Genomic DNA, 23,736 nt, shown 5'->3' with positions numbered 1-23,736 from the left:
ATTAAGTGTGCAGCTTTAGTTCGAAAGGGTTTTAATGGTATTGATTCACGCTGAGGTTTGTATACTACTAGGCCTACTACTATTTTAAGATCATTGTCATGCCTTTAAAATAGAAATGTTGTCAGTCAATGATTGCTAGTATCCCTCCCTTACATGACTGCGTATAGACATTATCTAAATTCATTCAGGTAGCCTAATCTATGACTAACTGCCGTTAACATACACAGTCATTCAGGAAGAGTCATGAGTCTCCCGGGTGCAATGTTATTGTCATGTGCCTGACATTGTCAACACTGCGTAAATATGGTAGTGCCCCGAAATCCACCCAGACTGCGGTCTACCAAACGTGTTAAAGCCTTTAAACCCCAAAACAAGAATGAACACAACCAGCCCCTGCATTGGGTGTTCAAATATAAATAAAATACAACACACTATTTCAGGCTACACACCTAACCCAAAAAATAAACGAGTTCTTACCTATGCAAAGCTCTAGCACATAGGCGTAGTACGACCACGCCACTATAAGGACGATGAACACAACCGGGATCCAGTACAAAACTCTTTGGCAGCCCCGTTTGACACTACGCGAGCCAGACGGTGCCATGATCGAGCAGCATGCCACCAGTCACGGTACGATGAGGCGGTGTTACTGCAGAGTCGCTCCCGGTCGTTGCGTGCGATAGAACGGCCAGAGGATCAGAGTCATCGTGGTGCGCTGGTACCGCCTGCCACCGGCGCGGGGTTGGGGAGCTGGCCGTTGTGTTTCTCTCGACTCAATGAGAGGAAATCTTGGGCAGCGCCACCCCTTCTTCACAAGTTGCCATGACGTCCGTGGGAAGCTGCAAAGCCTTTTCTCTCTCTTCTTTTTTGTCTTTTTACTCAATCCGGTGTCTGATCAATGGCAGGACTTCAGCAAATCTCTGACGTACATTGTATTTGGACTTTCAGTGATTGTTAACTCATAAATTATTTGGGAAAATAAGCTAGGAAGAATTCCCCACCGTTTGCTGGGGAGACCACAATTGTCCTGCCAGACAGAGACTGCGGTGTAGTATTCGGCTACTTTAGGAATTTCTAATTAGGTCTATTCATTAGCACTCCGTTTATTTTCAAAAAAAAGTGTGTGTGTGTGTGTGTGTGTGTGTGTGTGTGTGTGTGTGTGTGTGTGTGTGTGTGTGTGTGTGTGTGTGTGTGTGTGTGTGTGTGTGTGTGTGTGTGTGTGTGTGTGTGTTTGTATGTGCGTGTGTGTGCGCGCGCGTATGTGGCATACGAGTATGAGAATATAAATAAGAAATAGCGAGATACACAAATTTATATAAGCATCCAAATCGGTTTATTGTAGATCGTATTGTAAATATTCCTACTCGACATTGACATTAATGTTACGAATGTAATGTAATGAAAATAAATATAATAAATAAATAAATAGATAGATAAATAAATAAATAAGACTAGTTTACACCATTTAAGACCTACCTGACCATATTATATGAATAACATACAAAATCAGATACAATTTGATCTGTAACAGATCTCTAGTATTCAGCAGTGTTCTTTTAAAGGGACGATTCTTTCAACACTGAAAACAGGTTGACATATTCAATTGATCTTCTTTTAAAATTTAAACAGTTCAAGTTCAGTGCCCACATATTGGTCGACTATTCATTTATGGCTTTAGGGTTTTTGCATATCTTCTAGAGAACTCATGCATGCTAGCTTTATAAAAATAGCTCCCTGCTAAATTCAGTAACATCTCCTACATTCTAACACGTATTTACCGTTGCAAGCATTAAACGAGAAGAGCCACAGACCCGACCCTGTCACGAACCCCTGGAGGCCTCTTGTAAAAAGTGTGCTCAAAGTCTTTGGGAGCAGAGAGAGAGAGGGGGGAGTCGGGAAGGGGTAAGGGAGAGAGAGAGAGGGAAGGAAGAGAAGGAAGTAGGGAAGGAGGGAAGGAAGGAAGGAAGGAAGGAAGGAAGGAAGGAAGGAAGGAAGGAAGGAAGGAAGGAAGGAAGGAAGGAAGGAAGGAAGGAAGGAAGGAAGGAAGGAAGGAAGGGAGGAAGGAGGATGCACTGCCCCTGCTTAAACTGATCTTTAAATGGAGCCCCGCTCAGGATAAAAAGTATGTTAGCAATGGGCTCCTTACTGCACAGAGACAGCAAGAAGTTAGGCAGCCGAGAGCCACGGGAACTTCTTTGTGGCATTAGCAGTAAGCAGCTAACAAACACCAAGACCGCACTGTAGCAATAGCAGGAAGCAGCTAACAAACACAGAGCACTGCACTAGGGGGAAGTAGCTAACAAACACAGAACACCGCAATGTAGCATTAGCAACAAGCAGCTAACAAATCAGTGTCACATGTTTGCAATGTGGGCACAATGCGCACACCGGCAGTACTACCTTTTAGAAAGTGTCTTCTGGCACACATATATGTTTGATATTTAAAGTGTAGGCTTTATCATTAAAGCTGAAGCAATAATCTCTATAAAATATTCTCTTTTTTTTTAAAGACACTTGATGAAGACACTGCACAGAGACACAGAGACGCTGTGTTTCCACATCCAATTGGAGAGAATGGCTTCCCGCTTCCCACTCCTCTTCAGGGGCATCCCTCATGTCCCGTTTGCAGAGCTACTGTAGCATTGTGCTGAAATGTGATCCTGCAAACAAAACGGAGACACAAATATTGTTGGATATTGTGGATATGGATAGTGTCTGATGTGGAACAGTCACGGTACCCATTTCAGACACACCCCTGCAAACTATTGCTTTTGAGGCTAAATAAAAATGAAAACGAGAAAAAAAGATTATTATTTAGTATAATAAGTAATACAACAAATGTATATTACAATAAATATAATTTCTTTAGTCTGCTATACTTTACTACTACAACAAAATAACGAAACTAAATGCCTCATGTGGGAATATATTTTCCAAATAATTCAGAACCCCCTCAACTACTGATATCTGTGCTCCCCTTTCAAATCATCCAAAATAATACAAACATTTCTTCATATTCATATGCGTGGTTTGAAGGACCGATCTAAACATCCACTTGTGATCCGGAGGTTGTTTCAGTTTGAACCGAGGGGACAATGGGGTCCCTGTGTGGACGGCCTGCAGGGCCTTTGAAACGTTGATCCGCCTTTAAAAACGGAACTGCTTCTGCTCAAGGAAGCAGGCTTAAGCCGGTGTCTGGTGGCTGTTGATCAGTGTTAATATTACAGTGTAACCCAACGCCTGGGGGCCACCCGTCCGGCCGCAGGAGCCTCTGAGAACCAGGAGCCCAGTGTCGGGGGCCCGGTGTGGGGGCCCTTCCTGCTCAGCTCCCCATGCATCCGGTGACATTGTTTTAACTCCTGGTTAAAAAACGTCAACGCAAATCAATCGCCCTAACCCGGCCGAGTGGAGGTATATGAACAGAGTTACCTATTTTCCAGAAAGTTCCTTCTTCATGCAGGACTTGAAGTTGGTGAACTTTTCCTCGACTCGGATGCCCTGTTGGTATGGGTGTGTGCAGGTGTGTGTGGGTGTTTTGTAAGGGAGAAAGAGAGAATGGAGAGAAAGGCCGAGAGGGTTAGTCACCTGAGGGAGTCACGGTCCACTAGATGGCAGCATTATTTAACATAACCATGCAACAAGAGGTGACAGACTGTGGTTTCATTAGCAGACATGACAGAGGCAACCAGCCATCTTAATAAAGAGCGATGCACTAGGATATTAACAAAACCAGCATATTGTTGGCTCTTACAAAAAAATGGCAAACTGACATGTTTATCACCACTGTCGTACTCTTGGACAAAACTTGCTTTTCAAAAATGGTAATGCTTCATTAATTAATGCCCCCCCTCCACCATCCAACTAGCTTATCTTGACTCAGCGTTCATCGACTTTGCTTGTTTGTCCCCGCAGGGACACCGTAGATGCAGTCCCTCCTGACACATCATGAGTTAGCAGTCAGAGTTGAGCTGACTTCCTCTCCTCCTAATCTCTGCTCTGCCAGCCCGGCTCCCTCTAAAAGATTACACATTAGAAGTATGGAGCTCCGCGATTTCTCTGGTGTCCCCTGCGCTCCTGAAGCAGTTCCACTGGTGTAGCATAGCATTCACCCTGCCTGGGCTACTGCACTCACGCTAGCCTAAGACACTTGGTGATAAAAAAATTGCCACCAAATATCAAGATAATATCAGACAAAAGATTGATTCTTTACTTAGTTTTCTTTGTTTATATATAATGTGTGGGCTTTTTTAGTGCTGCAGTGAGTAAGATATTCACGGTGGCAGAGTAGCATAGCAGCTAGCTCAGACACCTTGATCCTACTATAAGCAGTGCTCTTTCTTTGGACTGACTGGACTCTCTGGACCCATCAGCGGGGTTCCTCTTCCCTGTGGTAAGAGAACAATAAGAGGCGGGGGTGAGGAACAGGCTGACCTTCTCGCTGCGCTGGAGCCTCTCCTTCATGACACCCAGGAACTCCTTGTAGCTCAGCTTGTCGTCGTTGTCCTCGTCGAAGATGCGGAACACGGTGTTGACCACGTGGCGCGTCAGGTGCAGCCCGGTGGCCACGTACACGGCCCGGGTGAACTCATCTGGGAACGCAGAGGGAGAGGAGGGGAACCCTTCGCTGGTCAGGTTATTGATATAACAGAGGGGCAACATAGTGGGGGTACCTATGGTTGTTTGGGGTCCCAAGGCCGAAAGGCACTGGATGCGATCGATGAAGGCTCAGTTATGGTTCCACGTCGACACAACGCAAGGTCCAAGCAGACGCTTCAGCGCAGTCGTGAACCTGTTTTGGTTCTGCGTCGGGTTTTAGTGAGCGGACCAATCACAGCCCTTGCTGCTGTGTCGCCTCGACGCAAGGTTACATTTTTGGGAGGCGCACGTGGGGATTGAATGGGTCCGTAAACCCCCGTGTGTTGTGACGAAGCGGAACCATAACTGAGCCTTAAGGCCCAAGGCCTAGCCTCAGACATCAGCAGCGTTGAGCTCAGATGCCTAACCGCTACCTGCTCCATATTGGCATTTATCTGAGATGGAATGATTAGATGGTAGATAGTGATATTGTACACAGTGTGTTTACCTTGGCCGATGGAGCGGTTGGCAAAGTTGTACATTTGCATTGCGATGGTGAAGTCCTCCAGGTTGTTCAAGAATTGGAAAAAAGAGCGAAACTCTTCAAAAGTAATTCCCTGTAAATGAGAAACATTTATTCAGAAAGATAAAACCATCATCACTTTTTTTAACGATTATCAAAATGAAAAAGTAGGGAAATGTACTAGAAATTATGGAATTGTCATGTTATTAAAGTGCACACAAGATTTTACATGAGCCCTCTTTGGTCCAAATTGGGTTACCTATTTTCCAATTACTTTAATACCACCATGAAGACAATACCAAATCATGATCGTTTTCATATATTTCTGGCCAAAACTTGTGGCCAACAGATTTTTTGGATTCAAATATCCCAGTGATGTTCTACCCTAGGTACCCAGACAAACCCACCCACTTTTTTTCCGCCCAACCCCCGGTTTTATGCACGTGACGTTTAAAAACTGCAATCTTGGATAGTGCCTTTAAGGATTTTGTGAGATTCAGAAAATTAGTTAAAGGTGGGAATAAAAAAAAATATATAACATAAAATGTAGATTAGAATAAGTACTCAAAGTGCCACAGGATGGTCCTTAAATTATTCTGTCCCCGTACGCAGCTAGCGTTTGGAACTAAGAACGAACCAAGATCTCTGCTCGGGGAGAGGCTCATTGGTTTAGTGCAAAGCACCACCGATTCAAACGTTCTTTTCATCTCCATTCCATTTGATGTGTGTCTGCTGGGAAGCCATCCGACTGATAAGCGATCAGAATGCGTAAAACACACAGATACAGACAGACACACACAAACACACACACACACACACACAGACACACACACACACACACACACACACACACACACACACACAGACACACACACACACAGACACACACACACAGACACACACACAAACACAAACACACACACACACACACACACACACACACCCACACACACACACACACACACACACACACACTCCCGGTGTTTCCCAGCGTGGTGGTTGGGAGATGCGTAGCTGTCAGGGTAGGATTGTAGCTATTGGAGAGAGGTCAGCCCCGTTTGCAGACTTTTCTAAAGCAGATTAACCTGATACTTAAATAAACAAAAACACAAGGGGGGATGAAACCCCAAACATCTCAGGGTGGCTGATGACTCAAACACAGGAGCCTATTGATCTCCACTCAACCATCTCCCTGCTACTAGCGCCTTCTGTCGCCAGGGGCCTCCCAAAGTAAGCATACCGCTCAGCACACACCGACAGGAGCGCACACAAGCACTGGCGCACGCACACACATACACACACACACACACCAAGGTGCGCACACAAACACAAACACACACACACACACAATACACACACGCACACAGGCTAAACAAATGAAGTAATGAGTATTCACTGACGCTTGGCTCTCCTCACAATTTGCGCAACGTAAAAAAAAAAGGGTCTCTTGGCTGAACGCAGGGGCCCACTCGGTTATCAATGGACATCTAGCAACACTCTACTCAGGCCGGCTGAGGAGCTGCGCTCTTCTTTTCACGCAGGTCAGTGTGGTGAGAAGGAAAAACATATTAAAGGTAAAATGGACACGCCTCACTCTTCACCTCACTCCATCTAGTTCCCAGTTCGTCCAAGGGGCGGGCAGAGGGGCCGCCGTGTCTTTAGACTACAGTAACATTGTACTGGAGGAACAGGAGGAATGGTCTGGAGCTCCCGAGCTACAGAAGCCTGTTCCGACAATGCAATACACTCCAACAGTGTTTCAGTAATGGTCTCTGGGTTACCATCAAAACATAAAAATAAAACGATGGTTAAACCGCCGTTTGAAGAGTTGCATTGATTGTATTCACATTCGACATTTAACAGTGTTGTTTTAGGACTATTTAAGGAGGTGGTCTGTCTGAGGAATTTGTACGCAGGCCTATTCATTTCTAAAAGTAAACAGAGTGCAGAGAGGTTAATAGTGTTGGAGAGAGCTTGCAAGCTGAGCAAAGGATTGTGGGAGGACAGCCTATAAGTTCACCGGGGGATACAGGTAGTGTGTGCAACTCTGCAAGGTGAGGAAGGAACGTCGGTGCAGCCCAGGGAATCAAAGAGTGAGTCACGGTGGAAAGCACCTACAGAGATAGACTGACTGACAGACAGGCACACAGGCAGGAGTACAGACAAGCAAGCAGGAAGGTAGACAGACAGACAGACAGACAGGTTGGAGGGCAGGCATGTAGGTGGGCAGACAGACAGACACAGACAGGCAAGATCGTGAGAGAGATAGAGGGACAGGCAGGAAGGCAGGTAGCGGAAAGATAGATAGATGGATGGATGATCGGATAGATAGATAGGCAGAACGATTGATATCTAGATAGGAGGACAGAGATAGATATGGACATAAGTAACCTTTTCGTCCGGTATGCGGTTGCGGACGTTGTCTAGGTAGCCGCTGATGTTCTCCACGTTGGTGAAGCGCAGAAGGGTACGTGCAAAGTCCTCCTCACTGATGGTCGGCATGCCTTTGGAGTAGGACAGGAACTCTATCTCAAGCATCTCCGTCTGCAGGTTGTCCATGAACCTGGCGGGTTGAAGGGGGGGAGGAAAGAGACAGTCGCCGTTGACAGGAAACGCCGTCACCAGCGCGCGCGCGCAAAAAAGAAAACACTTGACACTGTGTCAAACGCTGCCGCCGACCGTTGTGCGAAACCAGAGGCATGCGCGTGCGCTACCCTCACCGGTTCAGTCTAGAGCGTGCAGGTCACTGATTAATCAAAAAAGCGTGAGAGTGTTTTTTCTTTTTTTTTTTTGCACTTACTTGTAAAAGTCCTCAAAGTTCAGCTCTGCCTTGCCCATTTTGCCAAAGAAGTGAACCAGGAGAGTCGTGTCGGCAATACGGTCATCATACTGGGGTGGCACAACGGAAGATGTGGTTCCGTTACGCCAGTTGGAACAAAGACAAAACAACCTCAAGCACGTGAGTAAAGTAAGGACTCACCCCAACATGCTGAGTGCTACTTGTTTTGAGAAGCACACACAAGCGCACACAAATTAAGCAATTTAAATTCATAGCCCCCCACCTCCCCTCCCCCAACCCATTGACCCCCCTCTCGCAGTTTTTCCAAAGTACAACTTTGAAATACCAGGTAACCATTAGCGATGACAGTTATTGAACCATGCTGTAAGCTTGTAAGCAGAAACGCTGGTTAATAACCATACCTCGGCTGAGCCATTAAACAATTCCTCAGCGGGTTAATGATTAAAATTTGACTTTGACTTAAACGAAAAAACGGAGGGAGTTATGTCGCTGCGCCGTGTTTGTTCAACACAGAGACGACTCGAGTGCAGCTCGTTGCAGGGGATGTGGCCCATGCAGTAGCATGCGGTCAATCTCAGCGCACAGCCACACTAGTACACTCAGTACACAGGCCTACACCTACAAACCAATCTGCTACTGGCATTATATGGAGTAAAATGTTAGCATTTAGTGTCGAGTACAAAACATGACTAAGGCATAAAACAAGCCTTAGTCCACTGGCGGCAATCTGGGTTTGATCAAGGTTCCAAATGCTAGCAAGGCAATGGAGACTGAACGTGGAATTCACCTTAATGTTTAAAACCAAGATGGCCGCTAGGTAACAAGAACAATGTTCCTTGGTTCTTCCTGTGAAATGTCTCTTCAGATAAATGGTAGATGGACTGCATTTATATGGCGCTTTTCTACATTCACCCAATCATGCACACATTCACACACCGACGGCGGCGGTGTCAACCATGCAGGGCGACCGGCAGCTCGTCGAGAGCGCTAAGGGCGAGTCGTCTTGCTCAGGGACAATTCGACACTCAGCTAGGAGGAGCCGGGGATCGAACCGACAACCTTCCGGTTGCCAGCTGAACCCCTCTACCTCCTGAGCCACATGCCGTCCATCAGACGTTACAGAATGATGATGTGATGTAAATGTACATTTTAGGTTCTATGACCCGAATGTAGAAGACTACCTCGGGGAGATCAGAGAACAGAACGTGACTAGTGCCTCGCCTGACAACATCCCACATGCCCTTCTTGTCCGCATGCTGACTGTCTCTGTTCAGGACCTGAGGCGGTGGTTGAAGCACAGTGGTTAATTGCACACACACCAACACACACCAACACACACACAATGCGGTCACAATCTCCGGGGTCAATCTCCAGGGGGAGAGGGATCTTGATTAATAAACACAAAGGCCACCATTACAGAGACTGGGAGGAAAAAAAGTACAATAAATACCAACAAAGATGGATGCACAGGCAGAGGAGATAAAAAAAAGAAAAAGAAAAGAATGAGGGAGAAAGAAAGAAAAAATGGACAAGACAACTTCACAGACAAAAGGACAAACTCAAGCGCTCCGTTCAGGCGGGCGTACAAAGATCCGTATCTATCTCCCCTTAATTTCTATTCAGGCAGTTAGAGGGACATAAATAAGAGTTAGACCGCGGGGATGACACCCACACATCTTCGAGGAGAGGCCATGGAAAACCATCCATCAAGCGTGAAGCAAGCCTTCTCTGCACCGATGCGTGCAACCCTTTCTGGCAACACATTTAGCCAAGACATCTGCACAAGGTACACAAGGGTGTGAAGGCTGAATGATGATTCATGCCAGGCTAACTATGTTACTGGAGCTGCCCCAATACATCACCATCACCGTCCCCTGAACTTGACGTGGGCTGCACAGCACACCCTTCAGCCCGTCCGCACACACTTTGGGATTTGGATTAAAAAAAAAACAACCCGGGATGATGCCTCCCTTTGTTCGTTGTTTTGGAAACTCGAGAAAGTGAGAGAACGTCGGCAGGTTGCAGCGTTGCACTTCTCGGGACTCGTTGTGCTAACTACGGCTTCCTGGTGCCTAAAGCTTCTCTGCACGCTGGCCAGGTCTTTTTTTAGAAAATTGCTCGTGCAGCAATTTTTTGGAGTTACTCCAATCTCTCTTTCAGGGCGTTAATGTTGTTTTCGGCCTCCCTCGCCTCGGATGAAAGCATCTGCTCGGTCAATCAAATGACCGATGTCAATTAAAAAAACAGCAGGAGTCATATTATAAAGATTGACTGAGCAACTTGAATGGTCTCGAACTGTGTGGCTTATAAAAAAATGATAAACAACGCTGGAAGTCCATGCCTTATTGATCCATGGGTTCAACCCTGTCATTCTTCATCAATGATTATCATTATGATTTTTATAATGTATGTGAGTGCGGCTAACGATGAAAATACTTCTGTTGCCAAAGATAAAGCGTCAGCAGTAATTTACTCGTAATTGGGGTCATGTGCAATAAGAAGGATCACACAGAGTTAGAGCTCCGAGTGTTTTAGCAAAGCTAAATGATTTTCCTCTTTCCCGATTACAAACTCCCAACTTTGTTTTCCTATGCCCGCTCTTTGCCTCTCCTTCTGCTCCGTGCTGTGTTGTGTTCTGGCCTATCATTTCAGTCGCTACACCTCAACACCTTCCCGGTGTTAACATTCAAAAAGCCAGGCACGCGACTGTCGACCAATCACAAAGCAGTTGTACAGCCTCGACACGCACACACACACACACACACACACACACTCGCTCTCCGGCGGAGCCTGCATTATTTCATAACACTTATTTGTCTTTTTCTTTTTTCAAGGTTCACGCCTGGGGGGTGGCTGGCGGCGAGGCGGGGGTGTGGGTGGGCCATGGGACAGCTGATAAAACAGCTCTTCCAAAGCTCTTTCATGGCTTCTCACCAGAGAGAGAGAGAAAGAGAGGAGGGAGAGATTTATGACTTCATCCCACAGCTAATTATGGACAAGTCTTTAATGCGCCACACTTTTTCCCCATTTGATCCCAACGAAAGGATCCTGCTCTGCTTGTAATTAGAATGTGATGGGGGAAAGCCCGTCCACATGTCTCAACTGACAGGCCTGTTGTTCGACTCTGAAGGGGGAGAGAGAGAGAGAGAGAGAAAGAGAGAGGGAGAGAGAGACTATCGAGGAGGGTCACGCTTCGAGTAATGAAGAACAAATCAAAACAAAACCGTCTGAAGCCTTCAAGCAGCATTTGAAAAGATGGGACTTTCTCTAGGCTAGGTCGGTCTAGCTGACATGGCTTAGTGTGTGTGTTGGTGTGTGTGTGTGTGTGTGTGTGTGTGTGTGTGTGTGTGTGTGTGTGTGTGTGTGTGTGTGTGTGTGTGTGTGCGTGTGCGTGTGGCTGTGGTTTAGCGAACTAGCTTGCGAACATGTTTGCATGTGTGCGCGTGTGCATTTGTGTGTTTCTCTGATTGGCATGGCGATCTTCATGGTCAAAGCCACCTCTAAAGGTAACCTAAGCCTGAATAGCACTCTGGGAGAAACTGTAAAAATAAAACATGGGGGTCCTGGAGGAATGCTGTCAGTGCTCAGGTACGACAGGTAAGAGCTTTTTCAAGTGCAATCCCTGCGCCCACAGCTTGCCCCACTCTGACAAAAGACCTGCACATAAATCACTTGTACTGCAGGGGTGCTCCACAAAGCTCCTTTAAAACAAAAGAGAAGCATTTGGACTAACACACTAGCACGCACACACACAAACATGGATACACATGCATGGACGCATGCATTCAACCGTGCATAAAAAAAAAGACGATGTCTTAGATTGAATCACATTTAACTGTATGTAGACCAATCAATATATGTATATACTGCTCGACTAATCAATCCAAAGTCCATCAATACATACGCTGTGTGCAGGGGACTTCTGATGACCGTACAGCTGAAGGCTCTGAAACCCAAACAACAAGTGTGATATCAAGCCATAACAAAGGACATAGTAATGTATATATTGTGTATATAAAGATGTGAGTTAAGTCATACATAATATGATCACATATTGGCCAGTGTATATTGTAATTCCCTTCTTGGCCACTGCTAGGGTGAACAGGATCATCAGGACACACCTCCATCCACAAAGTTCCCTCTCAGCACATCTTAGCATGTTCAGATCTAGAGTGCCCGTTGTGTCCATCTGATGATTGTCCTAGGGGCGCTGGTTTTAATCTGGTGCGTGGGCCCAAAGATGCCACCATGGCTCGCTGCTGGCCCTCAGCGCTTGCTCGCCATTCTCTCGCCGTTGTGTTGGGGTTGGTGTGCGATAAGACCTCAAAGCATCCCTGCTGTGATTTCTGTTTAAATCTCTGTTGTTGACATCCACCTGCATGCTTCGGGCTCTGCCGCTGGGGAGATGAAAGCCTGCCAGGCATGTTTTACCCTGTACTGGGGCGGCTCATCCAGCTTAGCCCCCTGCTCTGCACTCTGCTCGCGGGCGCTATCTCGATGTAGCACACAAGCTAAGGCTCCTACCTGAATGCTAAACATGTTAAGGATCAGCCGCTAAACACGCTATACATCTTTTTTGGGAATATATGTCCGGGAATATGTGGTGGGTGCCCCGGTATTTTCTACAATTGATTTCCTGAATAAGTCTTGCTACAGGTACAGCGTAACCCTTGGTTTTGAAATTGTTCTTTCTGATGGGTTCAAATAAGGGCCAGAAATGTCACAAGTTGTTTGTATGGCAAGTTAAATCGTCTCGCACTGATTTCAGTCATCAACATTATATTGTGTCTATAAGGTTTGGGTGTCCCAGTTTGGTTACTGTTTTAAGAACTTGCAAGCCCTATTTCAGTTAAAAGAACTGTGCATTTGAAGATCCACTGGACTGTTTGACGCGTTTCTCACCTTCAGGTCGGATCTCCGGGAGTCCTCTTCCTTCTTGTCCTTTTTCTTGCGGAAGATTTCCTCGAGCTTTTAAAAAAAAAAAGAGGACAAGTCATTTTGCTGACTATAAAGGAACTGAACGGTGGAGGGCCTGGACATTGCAGAATCAAAGGGGAACCTCTCACCACCAGAAACTCCATCCGGTCCACCATTTGGTTCCCGTCCGTGTCCAACATGTTGAAAGCGATCTTGAAGCCCGCCCGGGGCTCTGAGTAGAAACGCATTCACCATGTTTACATTCAGCCATTAGAGGTTAACATCCCCTTTACGAATCGTCAATTAATAAATACGTACTTGTTAAAATGCAGAGCAGGAACAGGTACTCTGTGTAGCTGATGACGCCTGGAGACAAAACAGTGGAACGTTAAAACAAATCAGCGACACTTTAAATCCATGTGGGACCACATCAAACGACGCTAAGCGGTCGGTCGACAGCGGGCGGGAAATCGGTTCAAAGGGATGCGCCCCCAAGTTGAACAACTGCGGCCCCAAGAAAGCTGGTTGCACACCTTCAAACAACAACAAAAAAAAGATGTAATCTTCTTTTCCCTCTCTGGCATTGATAAAATCTTAAAAGGTGCTCTCTACCTTACGCTCGGTGTTCCCCTAACACAAACAACAGGCTTTAAAAAAAACTGAGCTGACCTATCTGGACACAAACCCAAACAAACGGAAAAGCCCCTGCGGCACCTCTCTGCGTTCTGTTTGGATAACAAGGTGTAATACATTCTCAAGTGATCTGTCACTGATCGAGGATCGCCTGATTCAGCTTTGTGTTCGCCTTTGTGTCCTACAACCCCGCTTTGTTGTGAGAAGGAAAAAGACTCTGGCTGTCAGGACCCATCTCACCCGACAAACCTCTGGAGGGTCGTACCACACTGCCTCTGAAAGCATTCCCAGGCCTTTGTTTGCCGGGGAGGAGATAGAGAATTGAGCGTAGATAGTTCCGGGTGACTGGGCGAGGGTGTTATGGGAACAGGATTCAGGTATGGCGGGGTTTGCTGCAGGGATTCTTTCTCTCTTGTCGAAAAGAGACAAGAGGGACACTGCGATGGGGACTCTTTCAGTACACAATCGAGCAACAAAGAAGAGACGCCATTAGGATGTTTTTCCCCTTCTGCAGAAACTCAGGCCTGGGAAAAAAAAAAACATGAGCAGGGCTAATAATAACCAGCATGTTGTTTGACGGAGAGGAAACGGGGCCATAATATATGGGGGGGAAAGCAGGAACTTGTGTGTCACTGGTGTAAGGAAGATTGTCGAGCTAATGTAGAGAAAATGTGAGGGAAAAGTTGCCAGTGACATAGTGCACAATCCCTTCTTCATAATCCTCTGTGTTTGACAGCCGCGGCCTTATAATGACAACACATCTCTGGCTTCAAAGACCTTTCAAGCTCAAATGGGATGAGCACAGAGGGAAACCTTTAAGATTCCCACCATGGTTTAAGAAGCCCCACACATCTTCACTCTGGAGGGGAACACCAACCCACCCACCCAACCCAACCCACCCGACCCTCCACACACACACACACACACACACACACACACACACACACACACACACACACACACACACACACACACACACACACACACACACACACACACTATACACCACCAGCTCAAGTAGATGTTGTTAGACAATACAAAGAATTCCACAGAAACACTTCATACAGAGTGGCAGTCCCGGGGATGTAATCCAACGCCATTCTTAGTCTTGGTGATGTCCACGGTGATCGGGTGGGGGGGGGCAGAGGGGCATGTCTCAACATAGCTTGGCTTCAAACAGTCCCGCCCCCCCTCCCAAGTCCCCCCACCCCCCCGCCCTCACACACACACACACACACACACACCATTCTCTAAAGCGACGCTTTGTTCACAGATCAATCCAGTCCTTTTTTTCTCAACAAAGCCGCGACGTTTAACAGCAGGATTAAAAGCCCCAAATCCCAGCGCTGGCACTTAGCTAAAGCAACAGAGGTGAGAGCCGGTGGAGCACCAGAGCTGGTGTGTCCCCCGCCACCTCGATCTTCTTTAAAGAAATAACAGCGTCCGATTGAAAAGTCTGCAGGCGCACAGCTGAGAAATTAACACGATTTTTTCCCTCGGCAAAAAAAAAAGAAAAAGAGAAAACCTTCGACAAAGTTCAACACGGTGGCCTGTGAACGCACACATTGCCGTGCACCGGGGTCCCTAACCCCAACAGTTAAATCCTTATCACTTTACAATCTGCGTTCAGGAGTAATCTGATTCTTCTCACCCCAGCCTCTGCCATCGTGACCTTATATGAACATAAAGTAAATGACAACTGGCTCCACCTTTGAGGAGACCCACATTGTTCTCTTTGGAAGTGTAAAAAAAAAAAAAAAGGAAACTATGCTATCCTCTTCTACTTGGCTACTTCCCGGCATCCATGGTGTGCCACAAGAAAACACATTCCACCGTCGGCCTATCCATTTCCTACAAAATGTTTGCCATGAGTAACCTAGTATTGCTAATTAGGCCTTTATTTTGTGTATATAGTGACACGGGAAAAGAGGAATGTCTCCCGCCTCTTTCGTACACCATGTTAGTCGAGAACAAATTGATGACGACTCTGGATTGATGGGGAGATAAGATAAGGGCTTTTACAGTTCAGTCGTGCTCTGCATCACATACATATTAGAGATTATACCATTACGGTTACAACGATGGCCATGATAAATAAATCGATCCTCGTGGCGAATACGTAACCGTACAGATGATTATTCGTCCTATTGTCCTTTTTTTTTCCTTGATTTTCACCTCGCAAACCTATTGAAGCAGGCTGTGAGCTTCCCTATCGAGACACGGATATCAGCTCTCCCTCCACAGCCGCGACGTGTGTGTGTGTGTGTGTGTACGGATGAGTTACATGACGTCAGGAGGAGCTGCACCCCCTACCTCCTTCTTGAAGGTTCCTGAACAAATTAGATGATCCTTTCCAAACAGGCGGGGTGTCGCCCAGCATCTGCTCCAAATCCTTTGAGGACACGAGAGGGAAAAGAAAAACAAATCTCATTCCTCTCCTCCTCTTCTCAACAGCGTCAATGCCACCGGGTTGGTTTCAACATGCTTTGATGTCTCCTGTAGCGTTATGCCATGTATTTCTATAATAGCTAGTGGTATTGCGATTAGAACATAATCATATTTATGGCAGACAATAAAAAGCAACTCACCTTTTTCGTGAGAGACTTCCATGCCCTTTTACCTAATTAAGAAAACACATTAGGTCACAATTAGTTCATTCTTTCAACCTAAGTTGTTGTGAGTTGTGATCCAGGAACCATTAACAACTCAAATGATGGTGGAAAAAAACAGAGGTAGAAGCGGGTAAATAGTGAAATCATGTGTAGGTGAGGGCTGGATACAACCTAAAGAGAGCGACATAAAGTCCAAATCACCTAAGACACATTCCAATACTCCATAAAACACAGACTGGTCAGGAGATAAGGCTGGATGCCTCATAAAAAGGCAGCAGGCTGGGTGAATCACGCCGGCCTATAGCAGCTCCAACACGATAACACGCTCCGGACACGTTTAATGTCAGGGATTAGGGTGCCCTTTTGATTACTCACCCTGCAGCGAAGTAGGTGTCCAAATGAACAAGTAAAGATAAAGGAGAGATACGCTCCCAAGTGTAAACAAGTAGGGGGCTGACACGCATGGGGCCAGCGTGGAATCGTTTCCTCAGAGCACATTTATTTTGTTTGATTTGATTTGTTTGACATTACTTTCACAGAGAGATTGCAGTGACATTTGTCTTTTTAAATGGAAGGATACTGCTGCCTACGCCCAATATTGAAGGTCTGACATGGTGGGCTTTTGTTTTGGTCAATACCTGCTAATACAAATGACAGGCCCCTTGAGTTTATATCTGAAGGAAAAAGATGAATTCCTCCTTCAATCCCAATCAGGGTCAACGGTTTGTATTAGGATAATAACACAAATATGCATTTTGTAGTGGCCATGCTCAGATTCTTCCTAGATCTACTCAATGCTAAAACCAGGCATTCTGGCTCAGACATTTTGTAACTCAATACTCTGAGCAACTAGACTTGTGTAATTTAAGACAGGGCTTTGAAATCTCTTTTGTGATCTAATGAAATGCCAAAAAAAGCCACAACGGAAACTTTATCAGTTTGAAAATCTATAAATACACTCGGGACGTCTGATTGCCCTTGAAACGGGATGCTGAACAAAACATCAATGTTATACACATTTTTTGGACCTGTATGTGGCTTTCTGCGGCTGTTACCACATAAATGAGCCATAAAAGTAGGGTCGCTGGTAGAGATGCCTATCTTTATGCAGGTGTTATGACTGTAGCACTTCTAGCCAATCCAAATTCATCTCTTTACGAGGAGCTTCACAGCAGGTCAGTCTCAGAAAACCCCACCAATGCCTTTGAAGATCATTGAAGTTGTTCTACAATGGAATGGAAGTCATTCTGGAACTCTTTAATGAAGCTATATTAGAGTTTCATTAAGCAAATATGAACTTGATCACATTGTTGGCCCCCTGTATAAATGCATAATTGACTAGATAGTAGTCAATCATGAGTCAGTTGTTTTTTTTGTATTGAAAAGGTTATTCACCAACATTCAGGTACACAATTGTTTTTATACACTGATGAGCATTGCGAATGCCTATAGTATTTACAAAAACTAATAATGATTAAATCTGACTAAATCTGTTGTCATTTCATTCAAAAGTTGAATCACCCATCACCCAAGCCGTAAGACGATATTGCAGCTCAACATCATATGAAGAACGTATATACGAAACAGTAGAAAACCACCTATCACTCTACATGGATAGAGATGAAACGACACATGTAACTCATGTTGGTATTTAACACTGTTGGACTCACGTTTGGGCTCGGCCAGGGTGACGGACTCGATGAAGTTGCGGGGTGTCATGTAGAACTGGCCTTCCACTTCCACGGAGCTGAACAGGCGAAATCTGTTCTCGTACGATGACATGTACACATAGCCCTCGTCCAGCTGGTCATAGGGCCTGGCCTTCGGCTACACACACACACACACACACACACACGCACACAGGCCCACAGACACAAGCACAAAAATAAAACACACACATAAATAGAGATATACAATCATTACACACATATAGACAAACACACACACATACATATACATAGAGGCAATCAGAAACATAAAAACACAGCGATACATAGAAACACACAAAAATGCACAGAGATACACACACAGGCAGCATCGCACACATAGTCAGACCCCCCTCACACACACACACACACACACACACACACACAGACATACACAGGGAGAGACAGACATATTACGTGCGTATCAACAATGATAATAAGAGTCTGAAAGGTGGACTCCAATCTGAGCGTTGCCATGGCTGCCCCAGCGAGGCACGAAGAGCCGTGGTCACATGGAACAACAGAGGGGCCTGTGCTCCCACTGGCTAATGGCAGCACATGTTATGTCAGGCCTTCCTTGTCATCCAGGAGAACCAGATAATGTACCTACAAATGTTGGAGCCGGGGCAGATCAGAAGGCCAGGGGGGGGGGGGGGGGGGGGCGGGGGGGTGAGGACAGAGTGGATCTCTCTTTGGGGTGGCAGCCTGCCAACTCCACTGGGCACAGGGCGCGCACCCAGGGAATGTCTGCCCCTCTCCCCGCTCAACCATTAACTCTCTCTCTCTCTCTCTCTCTCTCTCCCTCTCCCTCTCTCTCTCTCTCTCTCTCTCTCTCTCTCTCTCTCTCTCTCTCTATCTCTCTCTCTCTCTCTCTCTCTCTCTCTCTCTCTCTCTGCAGCCCAGGGCTCATCAGATGTCAGTGCACACACACACAGACACAACACACACACTTCACAAAAACATGCAAGCGCCAAAGCACAAACACATATGCGCCCATATGCATGCATACACACACATATGCAATCACGCATACACATGGAATCAAACGCGCACACACACACACACGCACACACACACACACACACACACACACGCCTCGTCACCAGATCCAGTTACCAGGGTTGTCGCATTCCTATCTCTAAACCCACCGATTAGGATTCACCCTCTACCTCCCCTTGATCCCTAAATTAAGATCTCAAGTGCTGATAGAAAGCAAACCACCCTTAGAGATATCTTGTTAACCTGATTTGGTTATGCAAGCTTATTAGGTTGGTATGTGTTGTGGGCCACAAAAAGCAGTTGAACGATGTCAGTAACGTGTCATATAGCCTAAATAGATGGTGTAATATGTCCAACAAATATGATATGTATGAAGTATGCATGATCTCAATAACGTATGAGGTAACTGAAGCCACGCCATCGTTCTGCTGCTGAAGTTGTGTAAGATAGAATTGTCTCATATTGTAACCTTAAACTCAGGAACATATATCTCTTCATTAATGCAGTAGATGTGTGCTAAAAATATCAGTCTCGTATAGTTACCCATTTAAAATGGGACTCTTGCCTTATAGTAATTTGGTGAAACTCTCAGGATTAAATAAACACACATGTCACGTGACGGGGGAACAGACAGACGATGCTTCCTTTCAGCACCGAAGCTGGCGGATAGTTCCTTCATCGTAACGAGACGATGGACGATGTTAAAATAGTTGTCACCAAAATTTGATCATTTGATCTCAGATTTTTTGGTCAAACATTAAGGGCAACGCTATTCGAGGATAATTTTTCGATTACGCTCTGAACCAACGCATATCTCATGCAAGGTATTGTGTTACTAGGAGGAGCAGTGCATGCATGCCAGACGTCCCGACGAACACAGCCTACCTTGTCGCTCGCCGATACTGATGGCAAAGCCAGATGCAAAACTCGAGCTTCGACATAGCTCGCACTTCCTGAGCGCCTAACATCAAAACCGTATAAATAATAAGCTATCCCAGCCCCGGCGCTGACGCAGGATCCAGCTGTCATGTATTTTAACACATTGCCTTTCTTTGACGCTTGTTTTCCTGTCGCATTCGTCCCTCCTTTTGAGATATTGGCGAACGTCGCGACGAGCCGGCGCAGGGCAGCCATGGTTGTTTATGTTGTCGAGAAGTCGGAAGAGAAGCGGACGCTCTGTTCCCTCGCGAGAAATACCGCGGAAATACTGACGCGGTCCGCTATCAAACGGCCCGCTGGCGAGTTAGCGAATGTCCACGACGTTCATTTTATTACGATCATAAAGTGAATAATAATTATAGGAATAATTCTTAAAATGATTACTAGTTGTAGTCATAGTATTATTATTATTATTTTTATTTTTATTATTAGAGATATTTTAGGCTACTAGAGGTATTTTAATTAGACATTTCATTAAACTATTGTATCATCATTGGATATTTATTTTTAACAACGTTGCAACACTGTCCCAGCATTAAACCCCTTTGACTCTCTCTCTCTCTCTCTCTCTCTCTCTCTCTCTCTCTCTCTCTCTCTCTCTCTCTCTCTCTCTCTCTCTCTCTCTCTCTCTCTCTCTCTCTCTCTCTCTCTCTCTCTCTCTCTCTCTCTCTCTCACACACTCTCTGCCCTCTCTCTCTGTTTCCATCTCTCTGCCCCCCCTCTCGCTATGTCTCTATGTATCTCACTCTCCCTCCCTCTCTTTCTCGCTCTTTCTTTCGGACAGAGAGTCTGTCCTTCGCTCTGTCTGTCTAGCTCACACACACACACACACACAGCACACACGCGCGCTCGTGCGAATGATAGCACACGCACACTTCCTCTCTCTCTCTCTCTCTCTCTCTCTCTCTCTCTCTCTCTCTCTCTCTCTCTCTCTCTCTCTCTCTCTCTCTCTCTCTCTCTCTCTCTCTCTCTCTCTCTCTCTCTCTCTCTCTCTCTCTCTCTCTCTCTCTCTCTCTCTCTCTCTCTCTCTCTCTCTCTCTCTCTCTCTCTCTCTCTCTCTCGTGCTCTCCTGTTTTCTGCCTTGGGAGGAGGACAGATTTCTGCCAGGGCACGTCTTAACTGTGACAGCCCCGCCCATTACTAGTCCTGTGGTTTTGCACCTGCCTCGCCACTCCTGCTACTTTTATTCAGCAGCTTCTACCTGCACTGCAGTGATTCAGCACCCCGATCTCTTCCTCTCAAACCAAAACCACTATCGGACCCGGGAAGCCACCAATAACTGTGCAACATTTGGGGCATTTCTTTCCTTTTTAAATTACCGTATACATTCACTAGCGGAGGGTATACCGGCCGGGGCAAACACAACCGTGACTGCAGGCAACCTCTGCTGATGCAAAGAAACACCAGTAGTGAGTAAACATTTGTGAGCGTGCTGTGAAGACATTTTTTTCCGGATGCTTGTGTGCGTGTTTTAATGTCAAAGGGAAGCGAGCCGTGTCGCTGGGTGTCCTTGCACAGCGGGGGTACGTGCTAAGTAACGGATGTGGACGTAAACATGCAATAGGTGACAGTAGCAACCAGGTACTACGCACCAGCGCTCCCCGCGGACCTCCTCGCTGAACTTTAGCCGCTACGGCAGCACTGACGCGCAACGGAGACCGGATTTCTGCTCATGGCTGCCCTGGGAGAAGTTGGAGGCTACCTTCATCAAGGCATCGATGGGGTTGGACACGTCGGGTCTCATTTCCTGCTCAACCCTCTCGGAGGGGACGGTCCGGCGCTGCTGGCGGAGCACCACCTCATACCTGGCGAGAGGCTCTCCCGCAGCACCACGGCGGATTTAACCCACCTGAAGGGGATCCTCAGGAGGAGACAGTTGTATTGTAGGACTGGCTTTCATCTCGAGATACACCCGGGTGGTATTGTGCAAGGGACAAGGAAAGACCACAGTCGCTTTGGTGAGTATTATAATCACAGTAGTGGTATTATGCATCTTGCCTCTATATGATGTAATAACTCTACCCCAAACACGCACAGCCCTATGGCTTTGCTTATAGTTCTATATACCTTTGGGGAATTTGTTATTGTATCATTATTCATTTTATTATAATATTGATTATTTTATAACTAATAAAGTTGTGTTTGTTAATAATCCTTATTTCTTTATAATAATCGATCAATTATTAATATTAGTAGTAGTAGTAGTATTTCTATTTGTGTTATTAGTATTATTCTTATTCTAAGTTATTAGTACTGTTTATAGTAGTAGCAGTAGCCGTAGCCTATATCATCTCAATACAGTATATACCAAATACCCAGTTCCTGTCTGTAGCAGACATTTCTCCTTCAAAAGGAATCCACATGTCATCGGAGGAAAAAGACTTGCGTGAGACGGTTTGACCCTCTCAGTGACAACCTTTCATCTCCGTCGTCCAGTGGGACCTCATAGAACAACTGTGTCATTCTTCCCCAGGTATTCTGGAATTCATAAGCTTGGCGGTGGGCTTGATAAGCATTAAAGGGGTGGACAGCGGTCTCTACCTTGGGATGAATGACAAGGGGGAGCTGTATGGCTCTGTAAGTATACCACGCACACATCTGTGCTGATTCATGCTCTCGTCCGCATCGCCGCTCATCCTCCTTCCTCCCTTCGTTCCTTTCGGGCTTCTTTCCTTTTCATCAGATTAAAAGCACTTGCCGTTTTGATTTTTTCCCGCATGTTCGTTGTACCTTTTTGAAGTATTAAGATAAGACCACTTTGGTCCATAAAGAATAAGGCCACAAACGAATAGCTTGTTTTTATAATTTATTATTAGCGTTTATATATATATATTAATTTTGCTGATGCATTCACTCACAGCTAGCATGCTTTCATAATAACACCTTGAACTATACTTCACATCAAACAATTCAAAAACAATCCACCAAATCAAAGAAACACTGTTAAACCTGATGCTAATCGATGGATGCGCTTGTTTCGTCCGCAGGAGAAGCTGACGGCGGAGTGCGTCTTCCGGGAGCAGTTTGAGGAGAACTGGTACAACACGTACTCGTCCAACCTCTACAAGCACGGCGAGAAAGGCGCCCGCTACTTCGTGGCGCTCAACAAAGATGGCACGTCGAGGGACGGCACCAAATCGCGGCGACACCAGAAGTTCACCCACTTCCTGCCGCGGCCCGTCGACCCAGATCGCGTGCCCGAGCTCTACAAGGACATCCTGGGCCAGAGCTGATCCCACGGGGCACCGGCAGCAGCGTGTTCCGGGTCGAGGCATGGCCGCCATGGGGTCAAAGGTCTGCCAGCGAGCAGAAGACAGAGACAGACAGACAGACGCACGGAGCGAGAGAGAGAGAGAGAGAGAGAGAGACAGAGAGAGAAAGAGAGCAGACCAGGGTTGCGGCCCCCATTGTGGAGGCCTCGGGATAGACACAATAGGGGCCCGCAGCCTCAGCCCGGGGCCCTTGGGATAAAGGCCCCCGGGGAAGGGGTGGGAGGGAGGGACGGCTCCCATGTCGGAATGCGCGGGCCATCTCTCAGCGGCGAAGAGGACAGTCTAGAATGTCCGACTTTGTCAACCTGCACGCGAAAAGCATGAGGGGGTCGTTTGTTTCAGAGGCCGGCCAACCCTAAGTGTACCTGGGAAGAAGAGGGAGGGTGGGGGGGGGCCTGGGGGGGGAGGGGGGGAGGGGGGTCTACAGAGGGAAGCCGAGCCGGGTTCAGGAGCAGTCTGTCGCGGTGCCGGCAGCCCGGGACAGATGTACCGGTCGCACGGAGACGCCAGCTGGCGTTGGAATCCCTGGGAATGGCGGCTCTCACGAGAGCGGTGTTTTGAATCGAGTGCCGTGCCATCGGCGCGTTCAGAGGGACTGTGAAGGAATTCAGCCGTGGATTTTTTCTTACCTGTGGCTCCTTTGATAAAAGACAAAAAGTGTACAAAGTTATTTATTCTTCTTAAATACATATATTTATGTTATATATTTATTTATTTGAGAATATATTTTTACTGTTAGATACGTGCGATATAAAGATAC

At 46.4% G+C, this 23,736-nt stretch overlaps 3 protein-coding genes across 7 annotated transcripts in view; 1 reads left to right on the top strand and 2 right to left on the bottom strand.

Moving 5' to 3' along the window:
- The window catches only part of zdhhc2 (zDHHC palmitoyltransferase 2), a 12,468-nt gene extending 11,589 nt beyond the window's left edge, over nt 1-879 (bottom strand). Inside the window, exon 1 of one of the 3 annotated variants that reach the window (XM_030367715.1) lies at nt 478-879. In XM_030367715.1, the coding sequence (XP_030223575.1) occupies nt 478-604 (127 nt within the window). In that variant the 5' untranslated portion in view covers nt 605-879. Of the gene's footprint in view, nt 344-477 lie in introns of those variants that run through there. The other 2 variants (XM_030367717.1, XM_030367718.1) reach the window with 2 other exon arrangements.
- Nucleotides 880-1,310: 431 nt separating this feature from the next.
- micu3b (mitochondrial calcium uptake family, member 3b) lies at nt 1,311-19,953 on the bottom strand. 3 transcript variants are annotated; one of them, XM_030367712.1, is made up of 15 exons: nt 19,651-19,953; nt 17,731-17,887; nt 16,037-16,068; nt 15,762-15,840; nt 13,134-13,181; nt 12,965-13,047; nt 12,801-12,866; nt 11,803-11,844; nt 9,080-9,175; nt 7,899-7,987; nt 7,490-7,661; nt 5,084-5,192; nt 4,432-4,589; nt 3,430-3,498; nt 1,311-2,660 (listed from the first exon to the last, which is right to left on the bottom strand). In XM_030367712.1, the coding sequence occupies exons 1-14, from the start codon at nt 19,897-19,899 to the stop codon at nt 3,430-3,432; spliced, it is 1,449 nt and encodes a 482-aa protein (XP_030223572.1). In that variant the 5' UTR covers nt 19,900-19,953; the 3' UTR covers nt 1,311-2,660. The 3 variants fall into 3 exon arrangements, with proteins under 3 accessions (XP_030223572.1, XP_030223573.1, XP_030223574.1); XM_030367713.1 differs by lacking the exon at nt 9,080-9,175; XM_030367714.1 differs by lacking the exons at nt 9,080-9,175; nt 11,803-11,844.
- Nucleotides 19,954-20,774: 821 nt separating this feature from the next.
- Nucleotides 20,775-23,350, top strand: fgf20b (fibroblast growth factor 20b). The gene is made up of 3 exons (XM_030367451.1): nt 20,775-21,662; nt 22,178-22,281; nt 22,692-23,350. Exons 1-3 carry the CDS (start codon nt 21,377-21,379, stop codon nt 22,935-22,937), a joined length of 636 nt encoding a protein of 211 aa, XP_030223311.1. The 5' UTR covers nt 20,775-21,376; the 3' UTR covers nt 22,938-23,350.
- Nucleotides 23,351-23,736: the final 386 nt, after the last annotated feature.

Source organism: Gadus morhua, chromosome 10 (genome assembly GCF_902167405.1).
Source record: "Gadus morhua chromosome 10, gadMor3.0, whole genome shotgun sequence".
Taxonomy (NCBI): Eukaryota; Metazoa; Chordata; class Actinopteri; order Gadiformes; family Gadidae; genus Gadus; species Gadus morhua.
The sequence above is the reverse complement of the archived record's forward strand: the minus strand, read 5'-3'. Positions and strand labels throughout refer to the sequence as shown.

Bases quoted from the DNA above. Each gene is read 5' to 3' on its own strand.
- fgf20b (XM_030367451.1), top strand. From the start codon at position 21,377: ATGGCTGCCCTGGGAGAAGTTGGAGGCTACCTTCATCAAGGCATCGAT. The intron at 21,663-22,177 runs GTGAGTATTATA...ATTCTTCCCCAG, and splicing joins GAAAGACCACAGTCGCTTTG to GTATTCTGGAATTCATAAGC. The intron at 22,282-22,691 runs GTAAGTATACCA...TTTCGTCCGCAG, and splicing joins AGGGGGAGCTGTATGGCTCT to GAGAAGCTGACGGCGGAGTG.
- micu3b (XM_030367712.1), bottom strand. From the start codon at position 19,899: ATGGCTGCCCTGCGCCGGCTCGTCGCGACGTTCGCCAATATCTCAAAA. The intron at 17,888-19,650 runs GTAGGCTGTGTT...GTGTGTGTGTAG, and splicing joins CAGTATCGGCGAGCGACAAG to CCGAAGGCCAGGCCCTATGA. The intron at 13,182-15,761 runs GTAGGGGGTGCA...TTTTGTCTCCAG, and splicing joins CAGGAACCTTCAAGAAGGAG to GCGTCATCAGCTACACAGAG.